General features: G+C 35.0%; 3 protein-coding genes across 5 annotated transcripts; all 3 read right to left on the bottom strand.

The window, feature by feature from the left end:
• Window positions 1–2,927: 2,927 nt before the first annotated feature.
• Window positions 2,928–6,962, bottom strand: LOC132166473 (uncharacterized). Its single transcript, XM_059577288.1, has 3 exons — window positions 6,113–6,962; window positions 3,423–3,758; window positions 2,928–3,305 (listed from the first exon to the last, which is right to left on the bottom strand). Exons 2-3 carry the CDS (start codon window positions 3,752–3,754, stop codon window positions 3,251–3,253), a joined length of 387 nt encoding a protein of 128 aa, XP_059433271.1. The 5' UTR covers window positions 3,755–3,758; window positions 6,113–6,962; the 3' UTR covers window positions 2,928–3,250.
• Window positions 6,963–7,869: 907 nt separating this feature from the next.
• On the bottom strand, window positions 7,870–10,638 carry LOC132166103 (uncharacterized). 3 transcript variants are annotated; one of them, XR_009438543.1, is made up of 5 exons: window positions 10,511–10,618; window positions 10,122–10,412; window positions 9,293–9,439; window positions 8,256–8,585; window positions 7,870–8,123 (listed from the first exon to the last, which is right to left on the bottom strand). XR_009438543.1 is itself a non-coding variant. In XM_059576862.1 (5 exons), the coding sequence occupies exons 2-4, from the start codon at window positions 10,344–10,346 to the stop codon at window positions 8,553–8,555; spliced, it is 426 nt and encodes a 141-aa protein (XP_059432845.1). In that variant the 5' UTR covers window positions 10,347–10,412; window positions 10,511–10,638; the 3' UTR covers window positions 7,870–8,123; window positions 8,256–8,552. The 3 variants fall into 3 exon arrangements, 2 of the variants coding, with proteins under 2 accessions (XP_059432845.1, XP_059432846.1); XM_059576862.1 differs by having other exon boundaries at window positions 9,293–9,460; window positions 10,511–10,638; XM_059576863.1 differs by lacking the exon at window positions 10,511–10,618 and having other exon boundaries at window positions 9,293–9,460; window positions 10,122–10,485.
• Window positions 10,639–14,558: 3,920 nt separating this feature from the next.
• LOC132166108 (uncharacterized) lies at window positions 14,559–18,286 on the bottom strand. Its single transcript, XM_059576871.1, has 4 exons — window positions 18,187–18,286; window positions 16,334–16,488; window positions 14,997–15,344; window positions 14,559–14,864 (listed from the first exon to the last, which is right to left on the bottom strand). The coding sequence occupies exons 3-4, from the start codon at window positions 15,338–15,340 to the stop codon at window positions 14,831–14,833; spliced, it is 378 nt and encodes a 125-aa protein (XP_059432854.1). The 5' UTR covers window positions 15,341–15,344; window positions 16,334–16,488; window positions 18,187–18,286; the 3' UTR covers window positions 14,559–14,830.
• Between the last annotated feature and the right edge of the window lie 537 nt (window positions 18,287–18,823).

An 18,823-nucleotide genomic window follows, 5' to 3' on the forward strand; every position in this document is an offset into this window, starting at 1 on the left:
ATATTCTTTATTATATTATTCATCATATAAGTAAAAGAGATAGGCAAATTCACAATTAAATCCATATAACTCACGTATGGATTTTATAGATTGAAATGTGGATTTGCAAAAGATATGAACAATAGTATTAAGATAAGAGTTGCAAAATCTCAAAGATCGAATAAAGTAGATCAAACATGGTCGAGTTAATGTAAAAGTAGATCGAAGGGACATGTAATATTCATACTCATTATCTATAAATATAAATGATTAAGGAGAGATGTAACCAAAAAAAGGGGTGTAGACGTATACTATATGCCAAACTATCTTAATTCTTGTTGATATTTCTCTCTACTACCTTTAGAATATGAGGATTAATCTCATTCTCAATCATATTGTGCCACATCACTTTATAAGAATTGGTTTTTTTTTTTTTTTTTATATAAAATATTTTACAAGCTTAACATTTGCCTATGAATACGAAATTTGTGAGGACAACTTCATCAAATTGCAAAACAAATGTCATTTGGCAAAATTGTCCTTTGACAAAGTGTAATAATACTTAAATTTTTATGGGCAGTCAACTTGATAATATTTTTACTAGCTACGTTTCATCAAATTAACATGTTAACATAACGAGGTTGATTCCTCCCCCACATTAATCCTGTCCAAGTTGTGACAAAGGCAATATGTTCAACAGAAATTTAACATGACAAGATTTGGACATGTAGTTGCGGATACGCAGAACATATTGCAATCTTTTAGAGGGTGAAAATGTAATTTTGTTCATAAAAATGTTAATGGTGCAGCCCATTTGCTAGCAAATGTGGCAAAACAGTCTTTCATGAATAAGGATTGGTTGAAGGAAACCCTAGATTGTATCCGTGATGTAATTTTGAAAGAGCAAACCACTCTTTCTGTGATATGATATATGACATTTGAATTGTTCTTCTTAAAAAAAAAAAAAAAAAAAAAAAACACCAATTAATTAATTAATAACAATAATAAGAGAGATTGAGATCAACAAATTTACACAATTGATGGTACGTAAAAATTAGTTTGATTCAACAAAATTTATTCACACCGGGCCTCCCACGAGTTTTCCAATTCTAGCAACTCTTCTGAGTCTTAATATGCATTTGGAAGTTCACATAATTATGAATCTCCTCCTTGCAATTATTTATCAAATAAAATGAATCTCATATGTTAAAAGTCTTATAGCTACGTGGAGAATCTTTTATATACCATCCAACTTGAGGTCTTGTCAAATAAGTATTACTTTTAAAGTACTAATTAAATCATCAATTCATCTTTTGTGAATAAGAAAATAAAATTACTGCCTTGCATATATATATATATATATATATAAACTTTGACTCTTTATATAAAGAGTAAGGTTAGAAACTATATTTTTCTTGTAGAAACTATCTCATTATATTAATATAAGTACAGTATCAACTAGCTATTAATTTTTTTTTTAATAGTAGTTAATTAGTACTGTCATGTCAGAAGAGTTATCCTATCATTATCTCACTCTATTAATGTGAGAGTGCCTATCACCTTTTTTTATTTATTTTTTTTTATTTTTTTAACAAAGGTTAATTAGTACGACTACATCAACTGGATTATCGTACCATTATCATACTCAGCTGATATGACAATGCCTATCGACTATTAGATTTTTTAAATAATGACTGATCTTTATGAGATATAAGCATTATTCTAATGTAAATGATTGGGAAAAAGATAAAATGAAGTGAATCAAAGTAACTGGATTGTGGGATTGATCCCGGCCACTCACTCTGACCAGATGTTCCCTAAAAGCAGCATGATGAGGTGAATGAGCTGCAATTTGTAGAGTAATAATGAACTTTACAGATGCATTATCAGGGGGATTAGACCTAGTGTGTTTGAAATCTAATTTGTCGTCCTCCTTGAAAGGGACTAGTGATGCAAACTTTTGATGATGGAGTAAAATAATTTACACATCATCAACAACCTTTTAACTCTCTCCTCCTTACCTTTTTTCCTTTATAAAACATTCTTTTTGTTGCCAAACATAATTGTAGCTCTGTCGTGAACGATGTGGAATATATCTTTTGTAATCATTGTCCAGCAAAGACAAGCAAATCCCATAAAAAGGGTAGCTTGGTGTGATACTTACTTGTTAGTGGATTTTACTATAGCCCAAAGCAATGGTGAAGATGCATGGCCCGAAGATGCAAATCCAATAAGTATAAAATTGTTAATTTTGCTAAGTGCTAGGAAGCTAAATAAATGAATTCAGAAAAAATTTTAAACTGATGTGGCAAGAGTTTTTAAATTAAAAAAATACAATTCTCTCTCCCTTGTCTGTCACCTACAGTCTGCCACATCAGTTTGAAATTTTTTTTGAGTTTATTTATTTGGCTCCCTAGAACTTCTTGTTAATTTTTTCCTTTCAAAATTGTAATATTTTCATTCAGGCCCTCTCCTGACAACATTCAGTGGCCCAGAAAAAAAGTTTTAAGATGTGGGCCAGGAAAAAAAAGTTTTAAGATGTGGGTTGGATCCGTTCAAGAGTGGACTTTTTGAAAGCACACTTTATATAATTAGTTATCCCTTTCTTTCTTCCCGAATTTGAATAGAAAAAAAAAAAATGCTATAAACTACAAATTTCACTTCTAAAATATTTTAAAGGCTTTCTTTTATCTATTATTAACTATACCCATAATATCACTATCCATGATGGAGAATTTATCTAAAACTATGCAGCATGGAGAAAAATCCATAAAACTACCATTATAAAATTTTACTCCTTTTTCTTTTTTTCCCTCAAATTAGTATCTCCTCTTTATGCGTTTGTTTGAAAGAGAGTAAAAGTGCCAATTATTAACCTACAAAAATGTTGATGAATGTTATATATTAAAAATGGTATTTGAAATGAATTTACAAAAGGAGACGTAAAATATGCATATGAGACATCACACAAAAAAGAAAAAGACAAACAAATATGGAAAACTTTAGTGTCCTCATCTCCACCAAAAAAATAAGGAAAACACACTTTTCACCCCCAAACTACACCCCTCTGGACCACCAAACTTTAAATTGTAACACCCTCCAACTACATACAAATCACACCCTTCCCTAACAATTAACACAAGCCAAACCAAAATCTATATATAGTTCATATACCAAAGGAAAAGTGAGCAAACAAGGTAAAAACATACAAGTATGTGTATGTGATATCATTTTCATAGAACTTCTTATGTTTCCTCCGAATCTGTCCAATCTACTTCCCCCGCGACTTAATCTGTTCAGCTACTTGTTTCAATTTGATAATTAACCTGTGAAAGTTGAAACCACATGAAAGCAAGTAAACAATAGAACAAGCAAAAGTGTATATTAACACCACAAATGAACAAGGAAAGGAAATTCATCAAAGGTTGTAGTCTAGGAAGTACCCGAGCCTTGAGATGAAATGTCCCCTAGTACGGGTGATGGTGATAGCACCATTCAAGAAGTTAAACTCGAGTTTCTCATTTGCCCTTATATCAGCAGGTAGTATATGTGTTTCACCCAATTCCCTAGCACCTTCAAGGTAAATAACTACATCTACAGGACGGTCTCGATTATATTCAATGCGAAGATCCTCATAGCACATATATTTGTGGTCACCAGATGGAATTACAAATTCAAACTCTAGAAAGTTGCCAGGATCCCGTCGCACTTCCACTTTCATTGCTCTACCAGCCGCATTTTCAAATTTAGCGTTTCGTGAAAAAGACTTGGCCATGGAACTACAACACAATAAATGTAAAATAAGCCAGAAAAGTTACTAGTGACCACTTTTAAACTAGGAGCTTTCAAACAAATCATACAATAACTTCAGACATTTCAACAAAACAATAAGAACTTATCAAAGAAGAAGGGGTTGGTGATACCATCAATATCAATGTTAAAGTTGATAACATCGCCTATCTCATCTTTATAAGTGTATAGTGTATTATTTTCGATGAATGAAAATTTCATTAAAGAAACACGCTACAAAACACTCCAACTTTTAAACAAACTGGATCAAGCTGCAAAATACAGCATACAACAAACAAACACTCCAACTTGCTACAACCAAACTCTAACCAAAAACAAAACAAATCTGCAGAATCTAAAGCTGTGATACAACAGACTAGATATATTCTGCACAATTCCTGATCTGCAGCACCACAAAACAAAGAAAACTGCATATACACTTGCTACTAACCACTCCAGCTTTTTAAACAAGCTGGACCTCAAGCTGCAAAATAAAGCAAACAACAAACACTATAACATGCTATACACCCAAACTCTAACCAAAACCAAAACAAATCTGCAGTACAGCAAACCAGAAAAAAAAAAAAAAACTATAAGCTGCAGTACCACAAACCAGAAAGACTGGCATATACAACTCTTAGCAACTTTTTTTGATAAGTAACAACTAAAAATGTGAAACCTACATATTCAGAGCAGGTAAGCTCCGTAACCTCATCTCTTAAATTATCCTAATTTCAACCTACTAACGAGATTTAAACAAGCAATTGATCAGAAATGTCCCAACTGTTGTGCAGCATTACATTCTAACTGGTTTTCCGAAATCTCCCCTTCGCAGTTACCCTTGATCTTATTTCCCATTTTATTTGCCTAAGCACATGTTCTTCTGATCTGATATTGTTTCCATGCCTTATAATATCATTTCTTTGCTTCTACAGTTGATACGCTGCAGCACTCCCACTTAATCTACAGAGTGCAGCTTTCATTGAATTGCTCTTCAATTGCCATATACGCCATTGAAGAATATCTTCCCAATCTGTATATATAACATCAACTGCACACCATTTTAAACGCTCCTTCTAGATACGTTTATTGAAACCACATTGAAAGAAAATGTGGCCTCTATCTTCATTACAGCATCACCTTGATAACCCCGTTTTAACATCTTCACCCCTGTTGACAAAGCATCCCTTATGGTCAACAAAAGCACAAAAGCTTTAGGGATGACCATGGAAAACCAAATAAGCTTCCACCATGATACTTTTGGAAACTTAATTCGGATTTCTTCCCAAGTTTCTACACAATGATAAACTGTAACGACCCAGGGAAAAGCGCTAGCCACATCTGCGCTATCACCACAATATAACTAGTCAATTTGGAGCTTCCCTAGAATTCATTATAAAGCCCAGTTTTACCTATTAACTAGGCAATGTGAGACTTAGTACCCATTACTATCTTTATAAACCACCCACCCTATGTGGGCTTCTTCTCAACTTCCTAATATGGGACCAGGATGTTACATAAACACCCTTTTGACAGTCCACACATGTGATCCATCTCTCCAATGGGCACAAGATGAAGTTTGCTTAGTATAAGAATTAAATTTTCTGACCTTGCCGGGTGCCAACACAATCTCTGTTCTTTCAACACACTCGAGACCTTTACTTCTAGGTTATTACTAGCATCACACATAGCCTTAAAACCATATTTCTCATATAGAATTCCATACGATTGCACATCTAGAATGAAACTCAAAAGTCAAAAGTCTTCTTCCACAGCTACTTCTGGCATTAATCCAGTAAAAAAACTCCATAGAAATGACAAAAAAAAAAAGGGGAAAGGGGATCCCCTTGTCAAACCCCTCTTGCCTTCAAAATAGCCCACTAAAGTCCCATTCACAGCCACAGAGAATATGGGATTTGTTATGCATTCTCTGATCCACTCAACGAAACCAGTAGGCACACCAAAACAGAGTAAGCATTTGAATATGAAGTCCCATTCCAAGGAATCATAAGCTTTCATTAAGTCAATCTTCAAAGCACACCGAGCTCTACCCTTTCCCTACCTTTTCCTTTATGGTAACATAAACTTTGGATTTAAAAACTGTCTCCGATATTCAAGTATAAAAATGCTTTTCAGAAAAAGATGTAAATTTTCCTGAAAAAGTTACACTGAGCTCTACCTCTTAGGAATATATACAAAAACAAGCTGAAATTCCAGAAGAAGTCAACACTGGGCAAAAATAACAAAAGCAAAAAAGAGAAGAAGAGAAGAGGGATGATAGCTGAATATTCGAAGAAAATGAAGAGATAAGGGATAAATCAAATGGGGTTTACAGCAGGAATACCTGATTCGGTGTTCTTTTCTGAGGAGGTCTTCCTCGAACAGCACCGGAATGCGAGCTCCAAATGTTGGCGCCGGGGGACTCTGTAGTCTTCGCACTGCGGATTCCTCACCAGTTTATACACACATGCATGAGCGTGCATGACAGGTGTCAGTTGGAGGAAGGCCCAGGCGCCAGACGGGAATCCGTGTTTTTTCTTTCTTCATAAAAATAAAAAATAAAAAATAAAACGCACGTCTTCCTCTATGCCGGCCTCCCAAAACGCCTTAGATGTTGGGCTTAAAGGCCCTCCTGGGCCAGCTGTGGCCTTAGCCGAACCCCAAGCCATCAACATGCAGCCCATTGGATTCACCTGTTAGAGAGACGCCACAGCATCAGGTCCGACGCTTGCAGCCCCAGCCGGCACGGTAACCCTGTTGTTGTTCACGGAAGCGGCACCTCCTCCATCCAGATCCATAGCCGCGCTATCCAGTATCCAAAACCACAAACAATTGACCAGAAATGTCCTCCACTAGGGCCGATGGGGGAAGCACCAGAATGCTCATCGGCAAGAACAAAGGCAACAAGAGGGAGGATCAGGCCGGCTTCTTAGGACGCAGATCTAGCCGTAGTAGATATGGGGGTCAGTGGAAGAGAAATGTGGTTCATGAACAAAGGAGGAACAATCAATCTAAAAAAGAACAAAAAGGAAAAATAATGTAGAGAGTAGTAGAAAGTCAACGCAGAATTGAAGCAAACCTTATGCAAGAAATGCCAAAGATGAAAGGAGGAACAATCAATCTGAAAATGCTTATGACTTCATCATTAATGTTACAGCATTCTTGCAATGGTTAAAATATTCACCATTTTTCTTTATTCTAAGCGACTCGATTGCCTCTTCGATAACCACTACGCCGCTACGGACCTTAAAGCTTATTCATGTCCAAAAATTTCAAATAAATTATCGATGTAAAAAAAAAAAAGAACAAAAGAACAAAAGAAAAGAAGTAATCAATCATCAGCTCAATTTTTATTAGATTTTAATCTAATGGTGGTTTAAAATGATTTATGAGTGTCAAGAAATGAGTGTAAGAAAGTGAGAATAAATGTAATATTATTAATATACATATTAAATTGACTAAACATATTAATACATAATAATTTGATTTATACTATTTGTTTTCTTATTTGATTCGAATATTTATAATACTTAATTTATTGAATAATTTATATATGAAAAACTCTTGAAATATAATTAACACAATTAATGATCGGTTTTTAAAGAAAAAACCGGTTTATTCTTAAAAAAATTGGTTAAAAAACTAGTTTAGCCTTTTAAAAAAAAAAAAAGGGTTCACGCCACATGTCACAATTTTAAGACACTTCTGGGAGAGTAGAAGAAAATGAAATTATGTAGAAAAACACAATGGAGTGCTTGAATCAGACCAAAATGAAAGTTGTTTTGGGTTGAGTATAAAATCATGTTGTAGGCCATCCTCAAGAGATAGCTCAATCGGCTAGGACCACGTCTCATGAAGTGAAAATCATTAATTCAAATTCCTCTTCCCCCTCTTGTGCAGACATATTAAAAAATAAAAAATTCATGTTGTAGGCAGAATTTCTGATTGTGTGTTGCAAGTTAAGATGGTATTGGGCATTTTATCAATGTCTTTGTTATTCACGCTTCAAATAGTATGCTATTGTGCACTTTTTACTCCAAAATACCTGGTACCATTCAGAAATAACATGCTCTATCACGTAACATCAAGAACCACAAAGCATGTCCCATCAATGTCCATCACTTGATAAAGAGAAAGTGGGTAAGCACCACAAATCATTTCCCATATTTTCTACGCTATTATATACAGTGTTTGAAACAGTACTTAGATGTTAGAAATTACAAATATTCCTTATCAAATATTCAAAAGGTTCTTTTGTCTATTAACTATACACTTGACATCACCAGTCATGATTTAAGTTACGTCACCAGAATCTCCTCAGCCTATTTCCCAAGCGTTTCAATTCGATAATAAACCTGTGGAATTTGAAACCATAGCAAAGTAAGTAAACAATGGAATAAGAAAAAGTGTATATTAACACAACAAATGAAGTATAAAGAACAATATATGAAAGGAAATTGATCAAAGATTGTAGTCTAGAAAAGTACCCGAGCCTCGGGATGAAATTTCCCCTAATAGGGGTGATGGTGAAACCCCTCTCAATCGAGTAGTTCAACTCCAGTTTCTCATTTGCCCTAATATCAGCAGGCAGAATATGTTCTCTACCCATTTCCCTGGCATCTTTAATGTAAACAAATACTCGAACAGGGCGCAATCCAAGGGGAATATCTTCATGGCAAACATATTTGTGCTTGCCAGGTTCAATTTCGACCATCTTCTCTAGACAATTGCCAGGATCCTGTCTCACTTCCACTATCATTGCTCTATGATATAGGTTTTCAACCCTAGTGTTTCTGGAAAAGACTTTGGCCATGGAACTACAACACAATAAATGTAAAATAAAAGCTAGAAAAGTTACTAGTTACCCCACTTTTAAACTTTGAACTTTCAAACAAATCATCCAATTATATATGATCTATGGGTTGGTGAAACCATCAATATCATTAGTAATTAAGTTGATAAATTTATGCTACTGTTTATTAGCCAAGGGGTATTTAGGGAATCAAGTGCTGGAAATATACAATTAAATGTGGCCATCATGACAACATAATGAGCATCATACATTATGACATGCTAATTTAAGTAGCGTATGATGAATGAAGGTCAGATGATATATGACTAAAGTCATGTCTTCATCGATCGTAGAAATCTTCAACTTAAATGTACAGAAAAACAGAGAGTTTATAGTTTTTCATCGGATCTCTTTTTTGGGTTTTTTTGTGATGGATGGATTTATAAGAGAAATTTAATATATGACTCTTGATCTTAATCCCACTCTCAAAAAGTCCGTGGGTTCCTCATCAGTAACGCAGAAAAAAAAAAAAAAAAAAACGTGAGGAAAGAGAAAATCAAGATAATTTCGTAATCAACGACGGTTAAAACGAAATACTTATGCTCAGAAAAATAACAAAAGACGTGGGACATAGAATCGTAACAATTGCAATCAGAAAAAAGAAGAAGAGGGATGATAGCTCAATATTCAAAGAGATAAGGGATAAATCGAGTGGGGTTACAGCAGGAATACCTGAATCGGTGCTTCTGAGGAGGTCAGCCTCGAACAGAATACAAGCTCTGAAGGTAGGCAGCGAGGGACTTGGCTCCCCCCACCCAGCTCCCACTCCCCCCTCGATCTCTTTATCTCTTTCTCTCTCTCTCTCTGTGTACTCCACGCCTCCAAGATTGACAATTTAGACTGTTATATAGATGGAGCCATAAGAGGTATCTTACACATATTTAATTATTTTAATATATAAATGGTTTCATTTTAGTTTATGGTGTAAGTTTGGAAGTTAACAACAATAAAAATAAATAGAAAAAGTTGTGCGTGTAGTATCACATCACCATCATTTTAGGATTACAATCGACTCGAGCGAAATTGTACAGTAAAATTTTAAACACACTATATTTTGTACACAGATAAGGCAATGATGATGATTAATTACTCATGTTAAACTATAAAATACAATAACAAACATTATAAAAACTTGATTTTTGGCCGTCATGTTTTGAGAGTCGTGCGCCATTTGTTTTACTAAGATTCTCCTTCTAGAATTTTTGTTCTCTGCTCTAGCAGAGAGAGAGAGACTGCATAATGCGTGAGTGGCAACTGGCATGTCACTCTTCTAGAAGGAAGACGGATGTAAAACATATGTTTTGTAGAGGATCCGTTTTCCTTCTACAAGGCTCTGTGGAGGAAAACGGTGTCCTTAATTACGATGCTATCATGGTGGGCCGGGCCTAAACGGCTCAGATGTTGGGCTTAGAGGCCCACCTGGCCCATACATAGGCTTTTAGCCCAACCCAAGTCATCAGAATGCAGCCCATTGGATTTACCCGCTGTCAAAGATCCCAACCTGTTTGACGAGAAGCCATTTTACTCGTCGACGGAGAAACTGCTTACTGCTTACTGCTCCAGATCCTGTTTCAGCTATCGCCGACGCATGCAGCCCAAGCCACCGCCGTAACAGGTTGTTGTTCACGGAACCAGCACATCCATCCAGATCCACAGCCGCGCAATCCAACACCACGAATAATTGACCAGAAATGTCTTCTGCCAAGGGGAGAGCAGCAGAATGCATATCGGCAAGAACAACGGAAAGAAGAGGGAGGATCACTGGATCAGGCTAGTCAGGACGTAGATCAAGCTGCAGAGTATGGGGAGTTTGAGAGAGAGAAAAACTGAAATCAATGAGAAAGCAACGATAAAATATTAAAATGTTTCGGAATAAAGGGATCCTTATACCTTCAAGAAGGGTTGTCGGGAGCGTGAATCTCGAGGGTCGCTGAAACTGAAGTCCGCGAAGACCGATCTGTGATAAGGAGGACACTTGTCAAAAGCTCCAGACTCCACAATCTCAATTAATTATATATATATTCGCATTTTATTTACACTCCAAATTCCTCACCTTGCTGGATCCATATAGGCCCATGCTGCCTGTTTAAGGCCCAAACAGTATTTGGCTGGGCTTGATTCACTTGAATACAGTGAAATCAAGTAAGGCCAGAAATGAGAAAAGTCAAAACGAAGAAAAATGGGAAACATATTTCTTTTCTCTTTTTATAAATTCAATCAATTCGTCATCAAATTTGTGGACTCGATTGATTTACTCACTTATTATACAGAGATGAATAAAAATAATTAAAAAAATAATTTTTATCATTTCTCGAAAAATAGAGTGCTTATATCTGAACAAAATAAACGCCAACTTAAATTACCATTTTTAAAAGAAAACTAAAACTATTTATAAATGAGCTAAAAAACAAAGGAGGATCAATCTAAAAATGTGTATGAATTCTTCATTAATGTATAGCTTGTTTGCCATTTTTCTTTATTTTAAAATAATTATGGATCGGAGAATATCCAATTAATTGTCAGGATCTCTTTGAGAGATCATAAGAACATAAATAGGAGATTTGTCCAATTAATAAAAATAATAATAAAATATTATATATATTTTTTTAAAATGATTAAAAAATAAAATTATAAAAAATTATGGAGTGACTGGCCACTCATTGGGGGTGGTCGGACCACCCCAGTTGGGGCTGGGGGTTGGCTTCGGCCACCCCATAGCCCTTGGGGGTGATCCGGCCACCCCTAATGGCCAAATCTAAAAAAATAAAAATAAAAATTGTTTGGCCCTTGGGGGTGGCCGGACCAACTAAAAAACAAAGGAGAAACAATCTAAAAATGTGTATGACTTCTTCATTAATGTAGAGCTTGCTTGCCATTTTTCTTTATTCTAAAGCGACTACTTTCTTTCAACCTTGGTGTTTCTTGAAAAGAGTTTGGCCATAGAATTGCAACAAAATAACTGTAAAATAAGCAAGAAAAGTTAGTGGCCACTTTTAAATTTCGAACTTTCAAACAAATCATCCAATACCTTCGAACAATTCAACAAAAATAAGAAAAAAAATATTATCAAAGAAGAAGGCTAACACCCGTGGCCTATGAGTTGGTGATACCATCATCAACAGTATAGTTGATAACTGTTGAAATAATCAATAACAATGCCTTTGTCATCGTTATAAGAGTATACCTCTAAAAATTGAGAATTGTTACACATTACTCGTATTTTAATAGATTGATGTGGTAGTGTTCTATAACAGTGTTGTACTTCTAACACACTGTAATTGACTAAAATGGATGAAAAAGAAAGAAGCTAGATGATGAATTGGTAGAAATATAAACTATTTGTATAAAACTAAGCATTTCGAGAATGCTTAAACCTTCAAAGTTACCAATAAATATTCTACAAATTCTTTGATAAGGCTTCATTCTAAGTTCAACATTTTATACTTACATTTTTCGCCCAACTACTTAACAGCTTTCCTAATAGAATTACTAGCCACACTCGGTTACAACTGTTTATTACAAGCAAGTAAAACACATCTTAATTGACTACTTCCTGCTGTAACCATTCCTTTGCCATGTGGTTTTCTCATACAATTGTTACGTGTCACTCATCTAATATACCTATTAGAGCACACTAGCTGCAGATGCTTTATATGTAATTCACTTTTCTATGTTTAGGAAATTTTCAGAAAAATTACAAAAACATACTCACATCAGATTTCTTACATTTAACCAACTCTCAAGGGTTGCTACGATGTTTCCTAATGTACAATGTTCCCCGTACATTATTTTAATATAAACATTCATCTTTTCTCTCTCATTTTTTATCTCTTTGTCTTTAATTGGGGATTGTGTTGAAATTTTGTGAAAAAAATGAGAGTAGATAGGGAAATTGTATTTTGTATAGAAATAATATTTTAATGGTATATAAAAAGGTAAGGAAAACTATTGTGAAATATATTTTCATAGGGAAGTAAAAAGTAATTTTATACTCTAAACTTATAAAAAATAAAAATAAAAAGCTGTTGCTAGTACTCTTACATAGCCCACTTATTTTAAAGACCTTGCCCACAAGGTGTGTAATTAAAAAAGATATGCTCAAAACCCTGTGTGACAGAGTAATTTTAAATGGCCTATTAAAAATGATGTGATTATTAAAATCATTCTTAGATCAAAATTTAATAATGATCAATCACATGCCCAATAATAATTTTAATAGCCATATCATTCTTAATAGAATACAAATAAGCTATTTAGAATTACTCCAATGTGACATGATGACATATTGACATCTACTTGAGCAATCCGATACAGGATCCCAACAAACAACTCAATAGCCCGTTAACAAAGGATCAGGACGTCCAAAAAATAAAAAATAAAAAATAAAGGATCAGGCACATATAAAAAACCTTCATTCTAGAAGCTCGGTAGAGTTCCACCACAAAGAGACAACAAAGATAAAATCTCACACAACATCACACACGCTATTCCATATTCATCCGAATTTCAAGATTTGGTTTCAGCCGACACATGCCAATTACAGTTGACTTGCACATGGATAAAACATCAAAACACCATCTACCACACCAAAGACTTGCACATGCTTTTTATAAAACATTCTCGCTTCATAAGAATAATAATGCCTCTCTTTAGCGCGCCGTTTGAAATCTCCCTAAATGCAGCATCTTCATTAATTTAGATTAATTACATTTTAAACGTAAATTGTAAATTACTTCTCAAAACAAGAGAAAATAAATAAATAAATTTATCCCTCAAACCGACAACTCATTTGCACTTGTACCTTAAAATGCTATTTGTGACACTTGTTCCCTCAAACTACTATTTTTTTTTTTTAATTGGCACTTTATCTTAAAATAGATGGAAGATGTCACCCGACCCACATGTGTGAATGTTTTATTTAAAATACCAAAAATGCTTTGGTTTTAAGAAATACAATACCGTATTTTGATAGGAATTGGAATGCAATTCCAATTCATTAGGATTAAATTATTTAAATTAGTATTAGTTTATTTAATATTAAGATTAGGTTATTAGAATTAGAGTTTATTTGAATTTGAATATTAGAAGTTTAGGTCTTTATCTACCTGATAGGGATAAAGTAATAATTAGATAGAATAATAGTTGAATTGGAATGCAATTCCAATTTAACTAGGATTAAATTCTTTAAATTAGTATTAGCTTATTTAATATTAAGATTAGGTTATTAGAATTAGAGTTTATTTGAATTTGAATATTAGAACTTTAGGTGTTATCACTTTAAGCTTTATGTATTTCTACTTAAAGACCATAAGAATGAATTAGACTTACATCTTTGTACAACCTCAATTGGATTCACTTGTAGTTTGTCTCCAACCCTAATTGGAGTTCATTATCAATACTATTTCCATTATCATTTCCACATTCATCCACTAGTCATCCCTTTCATTAGAAATTGCCTATCATATTTATCCTTTAAATAAAATAAAAAAATACAATAAACATTTTTAGAGACCGAGCCACCCCTTTGGGCGAAACCTCGAAAGGATGATTCGACCATCCAAAAGACGACTTTGCCAGTACCTAAATTAACCCTGCAACTCCAAGGTAGTTGGGCCACCCTCTTCAAGAAATACTCACCAAGTACTTATAACCCTTCTTTTTAAGAAAAACGAATTTGGTCAATCAGAATTAATAGCAAAATTTATAGAACAACGAATGCTTCACCTGGACTTGAAAATGCTTTAAATGCTAATTTGCTAGCGAGTGTTATATGAAACAATTAAGCACCTTCTCAGCTTCCCTTTTAAATATCTAATCCACGCTGTTAGATACAAAATCAAAAATCAAAACAAGGAAAATATCCGTGTGTTTGTGTGTGGGCAAAATGTATAAGAGACACCCATAATTATATAAGAAGACTTGTGAGTCACAACAAGGAGAAAAGCGCTGTAAATGACTAGAACAGAATCATAAAAGAGGAGCAACACTGTGATCTGAATTAGGAAATCAAATCCAATCCAAATCCAAATCCAATCCCTATAAACCAAATCCAATCTGAATTTAGAACATTGTTTTAGCTTATAGCAAGACAATTAGGAAACGCAAAGCAAATATATAAAATCATGTAGCATGGAGAATCTATGGAAAACCATGGGAGAAGTGATGATTAAAGATTCTGGCGTCCCCAATCTATTTTCCCGGTGACTTAATCTACTGAGCTACTCGTCTCAATCGGATAATAAACCTGTGAAAATTGAAACCACCACAACGTAAGTAAACAATGGAATAAGAAAAAAAGTATATATATTAACACAGCAAATGAAGTATAAAGAACAATGAAAGGAAATTGATCAAAGGTTGTAGTCTAGGAAACTACCCGAGCCTCGGGATGAAATTTCCCCTAATAGGGGTGATGGTGATCAAACCCCTCTCACTCGAGTAGTTCAACTCCAGTTTCTCATTTGCCCTAATATCAGCAGGCAGAATATGTTTCCTACCCATTTCCCTGGCACCTTCAACGTAAACAATTACATATCCGGGGCGGCCTCCAGCGGGACCTGGAATATCTTCATGGCAAATATGTTTGTGCTCACCAGGTGGAATTTTGACAGTCATCACTAGAACATCGGGAGTTGTCTGTCTCACTTCCACCATCATTGCTCTATCATGCACGTTTTCAACCCTAGTGTTTCTTGAAAAGAGTTTGGGCCGTTTGTCCATGGAACTGCGACACAATAAATGTATAATAAGACAGAAAAGTTACTAGTTACCCACTTTTAAACTTTGAACTTTCAAACAAATCATCCAATATCTTCGGATAATTCAACAAAAATAATAATAATAATAATAATTATTATTATTATTAAAGAAAAAAGGTTAATCCATGACCTATGGGTTGGTGATACCATCAATATCACTAGTAAAGTTGATAACATTGCATATCACATCGCTATAAGAGTATAGCTTATAGAAAATTATGCTACTGTTTATTAGCGGACGACCTTATTTAGTTGATTTCAACCGGAAATGATCCGTTTCCAATGGAGAGAATCAAGTTAGCGCAAATTTGAGGGGCAAAATTTTTTATTTTTTTATTTTTTTGGTGTCATATTTGCACTACCTGTAACTGAATCTGTCCCATATGACTAAATTCATGTCTTCATTGGATGTCTTTTTGGTTTTTGAGTAATTTATTATATGACTCTTGATCTTGATCCCTCTCTCTCAAAAAGTGTGTGGGGTTCCTCATCAGTAACGAAAAAAAAAGAGAAAAAAGTAGTGAGGAAACAGAAGATCAAGATAATTTCGTAAACATATCATTTTGACGAGTTTGTAAACCCCATAGAGAAAGATCCCCTCCCACACAACGAATGGCATAGAAAGAAAGAAGAAAAACAAAAAAAAAAACAAAAAACACACTTTGAAAAATAAAGAAAGATAATTTCGTAAACAACGTGGGTGAAAAAATTGGAAAAGATGAAGTGGAGAGGATTTAGGATTTGTCCTAACTGGATCCTTTCGGAGAAGGGCCTTTTTTAGGCTAAAAAAAGAAATAACAAAAGACATGTGGTGTGGGACACAGAATCGTAACAATTGCAATCATAAAAATAACAAAAGCAAAAAAGAGAAGAAGAAAAGAGAGGGATTATAGCTCAATATTAAAAGAAAATGAAGAGATAAGGTATAAATCAAATGGGGTTACAGTAGGAATACCTGATTGGCTGATTCGGTGTTCTTTTCTGAGGAGGTCTTCCTCGAACAGCAACAGAAGACAAGCTCTGAAGGTTGGCAGCGAGGGACTTTGTCGATCGCTCCTCCCTCCCCGAACTGCCCTCTCTCTCTCTGCTCTGAGATTGACAATCACACTGCTATATCCAATATAGATATAGAGAATATGACGTTAGACTTGTTACGGGCTTATACATTTTTAATCATTTAAATGTAGTGTCATTATCATTGATTCACTGTCATATGAGTCTACGACCAGTGACAGAGCCAAGATATGGTGTGAGGACTGAAGAGGGACAAAATTAAAATGATACAATAAAATAGTAAAATACATATTTTTTAATCTCTTTATAATTATATTTAATAAATTTTAATGATGATTAATTACTTATGTTAAACTATAAAATACAAAAACAGAAATTATGTATAATGATAAAAATTTGAGAGTCGTGCGTCATTTGTTAATTGTTATACTAAAATGTATATTGAAATAAAACACTATTATCACTCATATACTTCTAGAATTGTAAACTTCTTTTTCTAGAAGAAGACGGATCTATCCATTCCAAATGAAATGGATAAGGTCAATTTAGAGAGACAAGCTTGTCTTCACTCAAATACATTATTCATTTGCATTGTGTTGTTATAGAGGGTGCAGAGTGTTACTTCCAAAGTAAAGAAGAAGCAAAATTTTGATCCATTTGATTCTAGACAAAGTAATGATCACTATCCTATAGAGGTACTCCAAGTAAATGAATTGCATGCAGTTGGGTTGATGAAGATGAAGGGAGTCATTAATTCCTTCATTGGCCATAAGAATGGTTATTCCAAGTGTTAGATCCTTATCATATACTCTACCACCAAGGCTATTCTACTCCACATTCTTGCACTCCTAATAAAAGCTATTCATTTTTAAAAATGGAATAGTCATTAACTTTAGTGTTAGCTTCTCCAAGAATCTTATTCCCAATAATCCAAACAAGATCCTTTTTCCAAAAAGAGGCCCAGGCTACCTCTAAATGACCTACCTATTTATACATATTTCCCATGTTCTCTAAAAATAGGAAATAAACGTAAGATCAATCCTGCATTTATAGTTTTGCATCGGATGTCTTTTTGGGTCTTTTTGTGATGGATGGATGGATTTATAAGAGTAATTTTATTTTTATTTTTATTTTTTACGATGACGGGCCTGTCTAAGGCAAGACCACTCTGTGTACGGTGTACCCCACTCTTATCGAGCAAGCCTTGAACCCGTGCAAATTAAAGCGCTTCCAAAAAAATTGTTTGCACAAAAATGGATTTGAACTTTAAACTTGATTTATAGATGCCATAAGCCAACCCCTTGGGGTTCTAAGAGTAATTTAATATATGAGAAGTTAAAGATCCCATAATCATGAATATTGATCTTCATCATACCCTCCCTCCCAAAAAGTCTGTGAGGTTCCTCATCAAAGACAAAAAGAAAAGAGAGAAAAAGAGTGAGGAAAGAGAAGATCAAGATGTGGAGGTAACTTGGTAAAGAACGTGGTTGAAATACCTATAGTGTTACAGCTGAAAAGGCAATTTCATTTTTTTTTTTTTTTTGGATGAATGAGTAATTTCATTAAGATCAAAACACAAACCAAACAACACAGCAACCAAAAAAAAAAAAAAAAAAAGGCAATTTCTAACCATTGAAGATTCCCATTCGAAGCTCAGCTTCTTCGATAGGAAGCAGCGGGTTCTATCAAATTGCAATCAGAAAAATAACAAAAGCAAAGAAGAAAAGAGAGGGATGATAGTTGAAAATGAAGAGATAAGGTATAAATCAACTGGAGTTAAGGCAGGATTAATACCTGTTCGTTTCTGAGGATTGGTGTCAGCGAAGGATTTTGTAGTTTCCTTTTTTCTTTTCTCTTGCTCTGTTGATCTTCCGTTCTAGCGTTCCTACTATATATAAATTATATAATGCGGGAGTGATGCGTTCCGCTCGGTCCTCCGCGAAGTATTTCTTGCTGAGCTGGCGTGCGGGGAGTGATGCGTTCCGCAAAGTATTTCCCTTGCTGAGCTGGCGTGCGGGGAGTGATGCCGTTCCGCAAAATATTTCTTGCTGAGGACGAAATGCATCTTGAATCCTCCCCATAACAAGCGTGACGTAGTGTCGTTCAATAATCATTGGGCTGATGTCAGCAAAGTCAAAGTGGGTCCCGCCTGCCTCAGATCTTCGGCTAAGAGGCCCATCCGTGGGCTTAGCCAAACCCAAGTCATAAGCAGGCAGCCCATTTGGACCTGTGCACTCCAAGATTCTAACCGTTTGAAGAGAAGCCACCGGCGCCGCATCAGATCCGACGCTTGCAGCCCCAGCCACCAGTTCCACATGCAGCTGAGCTATCCAAGCCTACACCACAAGCAATTGACCGGAAATGTCCTCCCCTAGGCCTAGGGGCTAGGGGCCAAGGGGGAGCATGCACCAGATTGCATAACGGCAAGAAC

The sequence above is a fragment of the Corylus avellana genome, chromosome ca11 (assembly GCF_901000735.1).
Source record: "Corylus avellana chromosome ca11, CavTom2PMs-1.0".
NCBI lineage: Eukaryota > Viridiplantae > Streptophyta > Magnoliopsida > Fagales > Betulaceae > Corylus > Corylus avellana.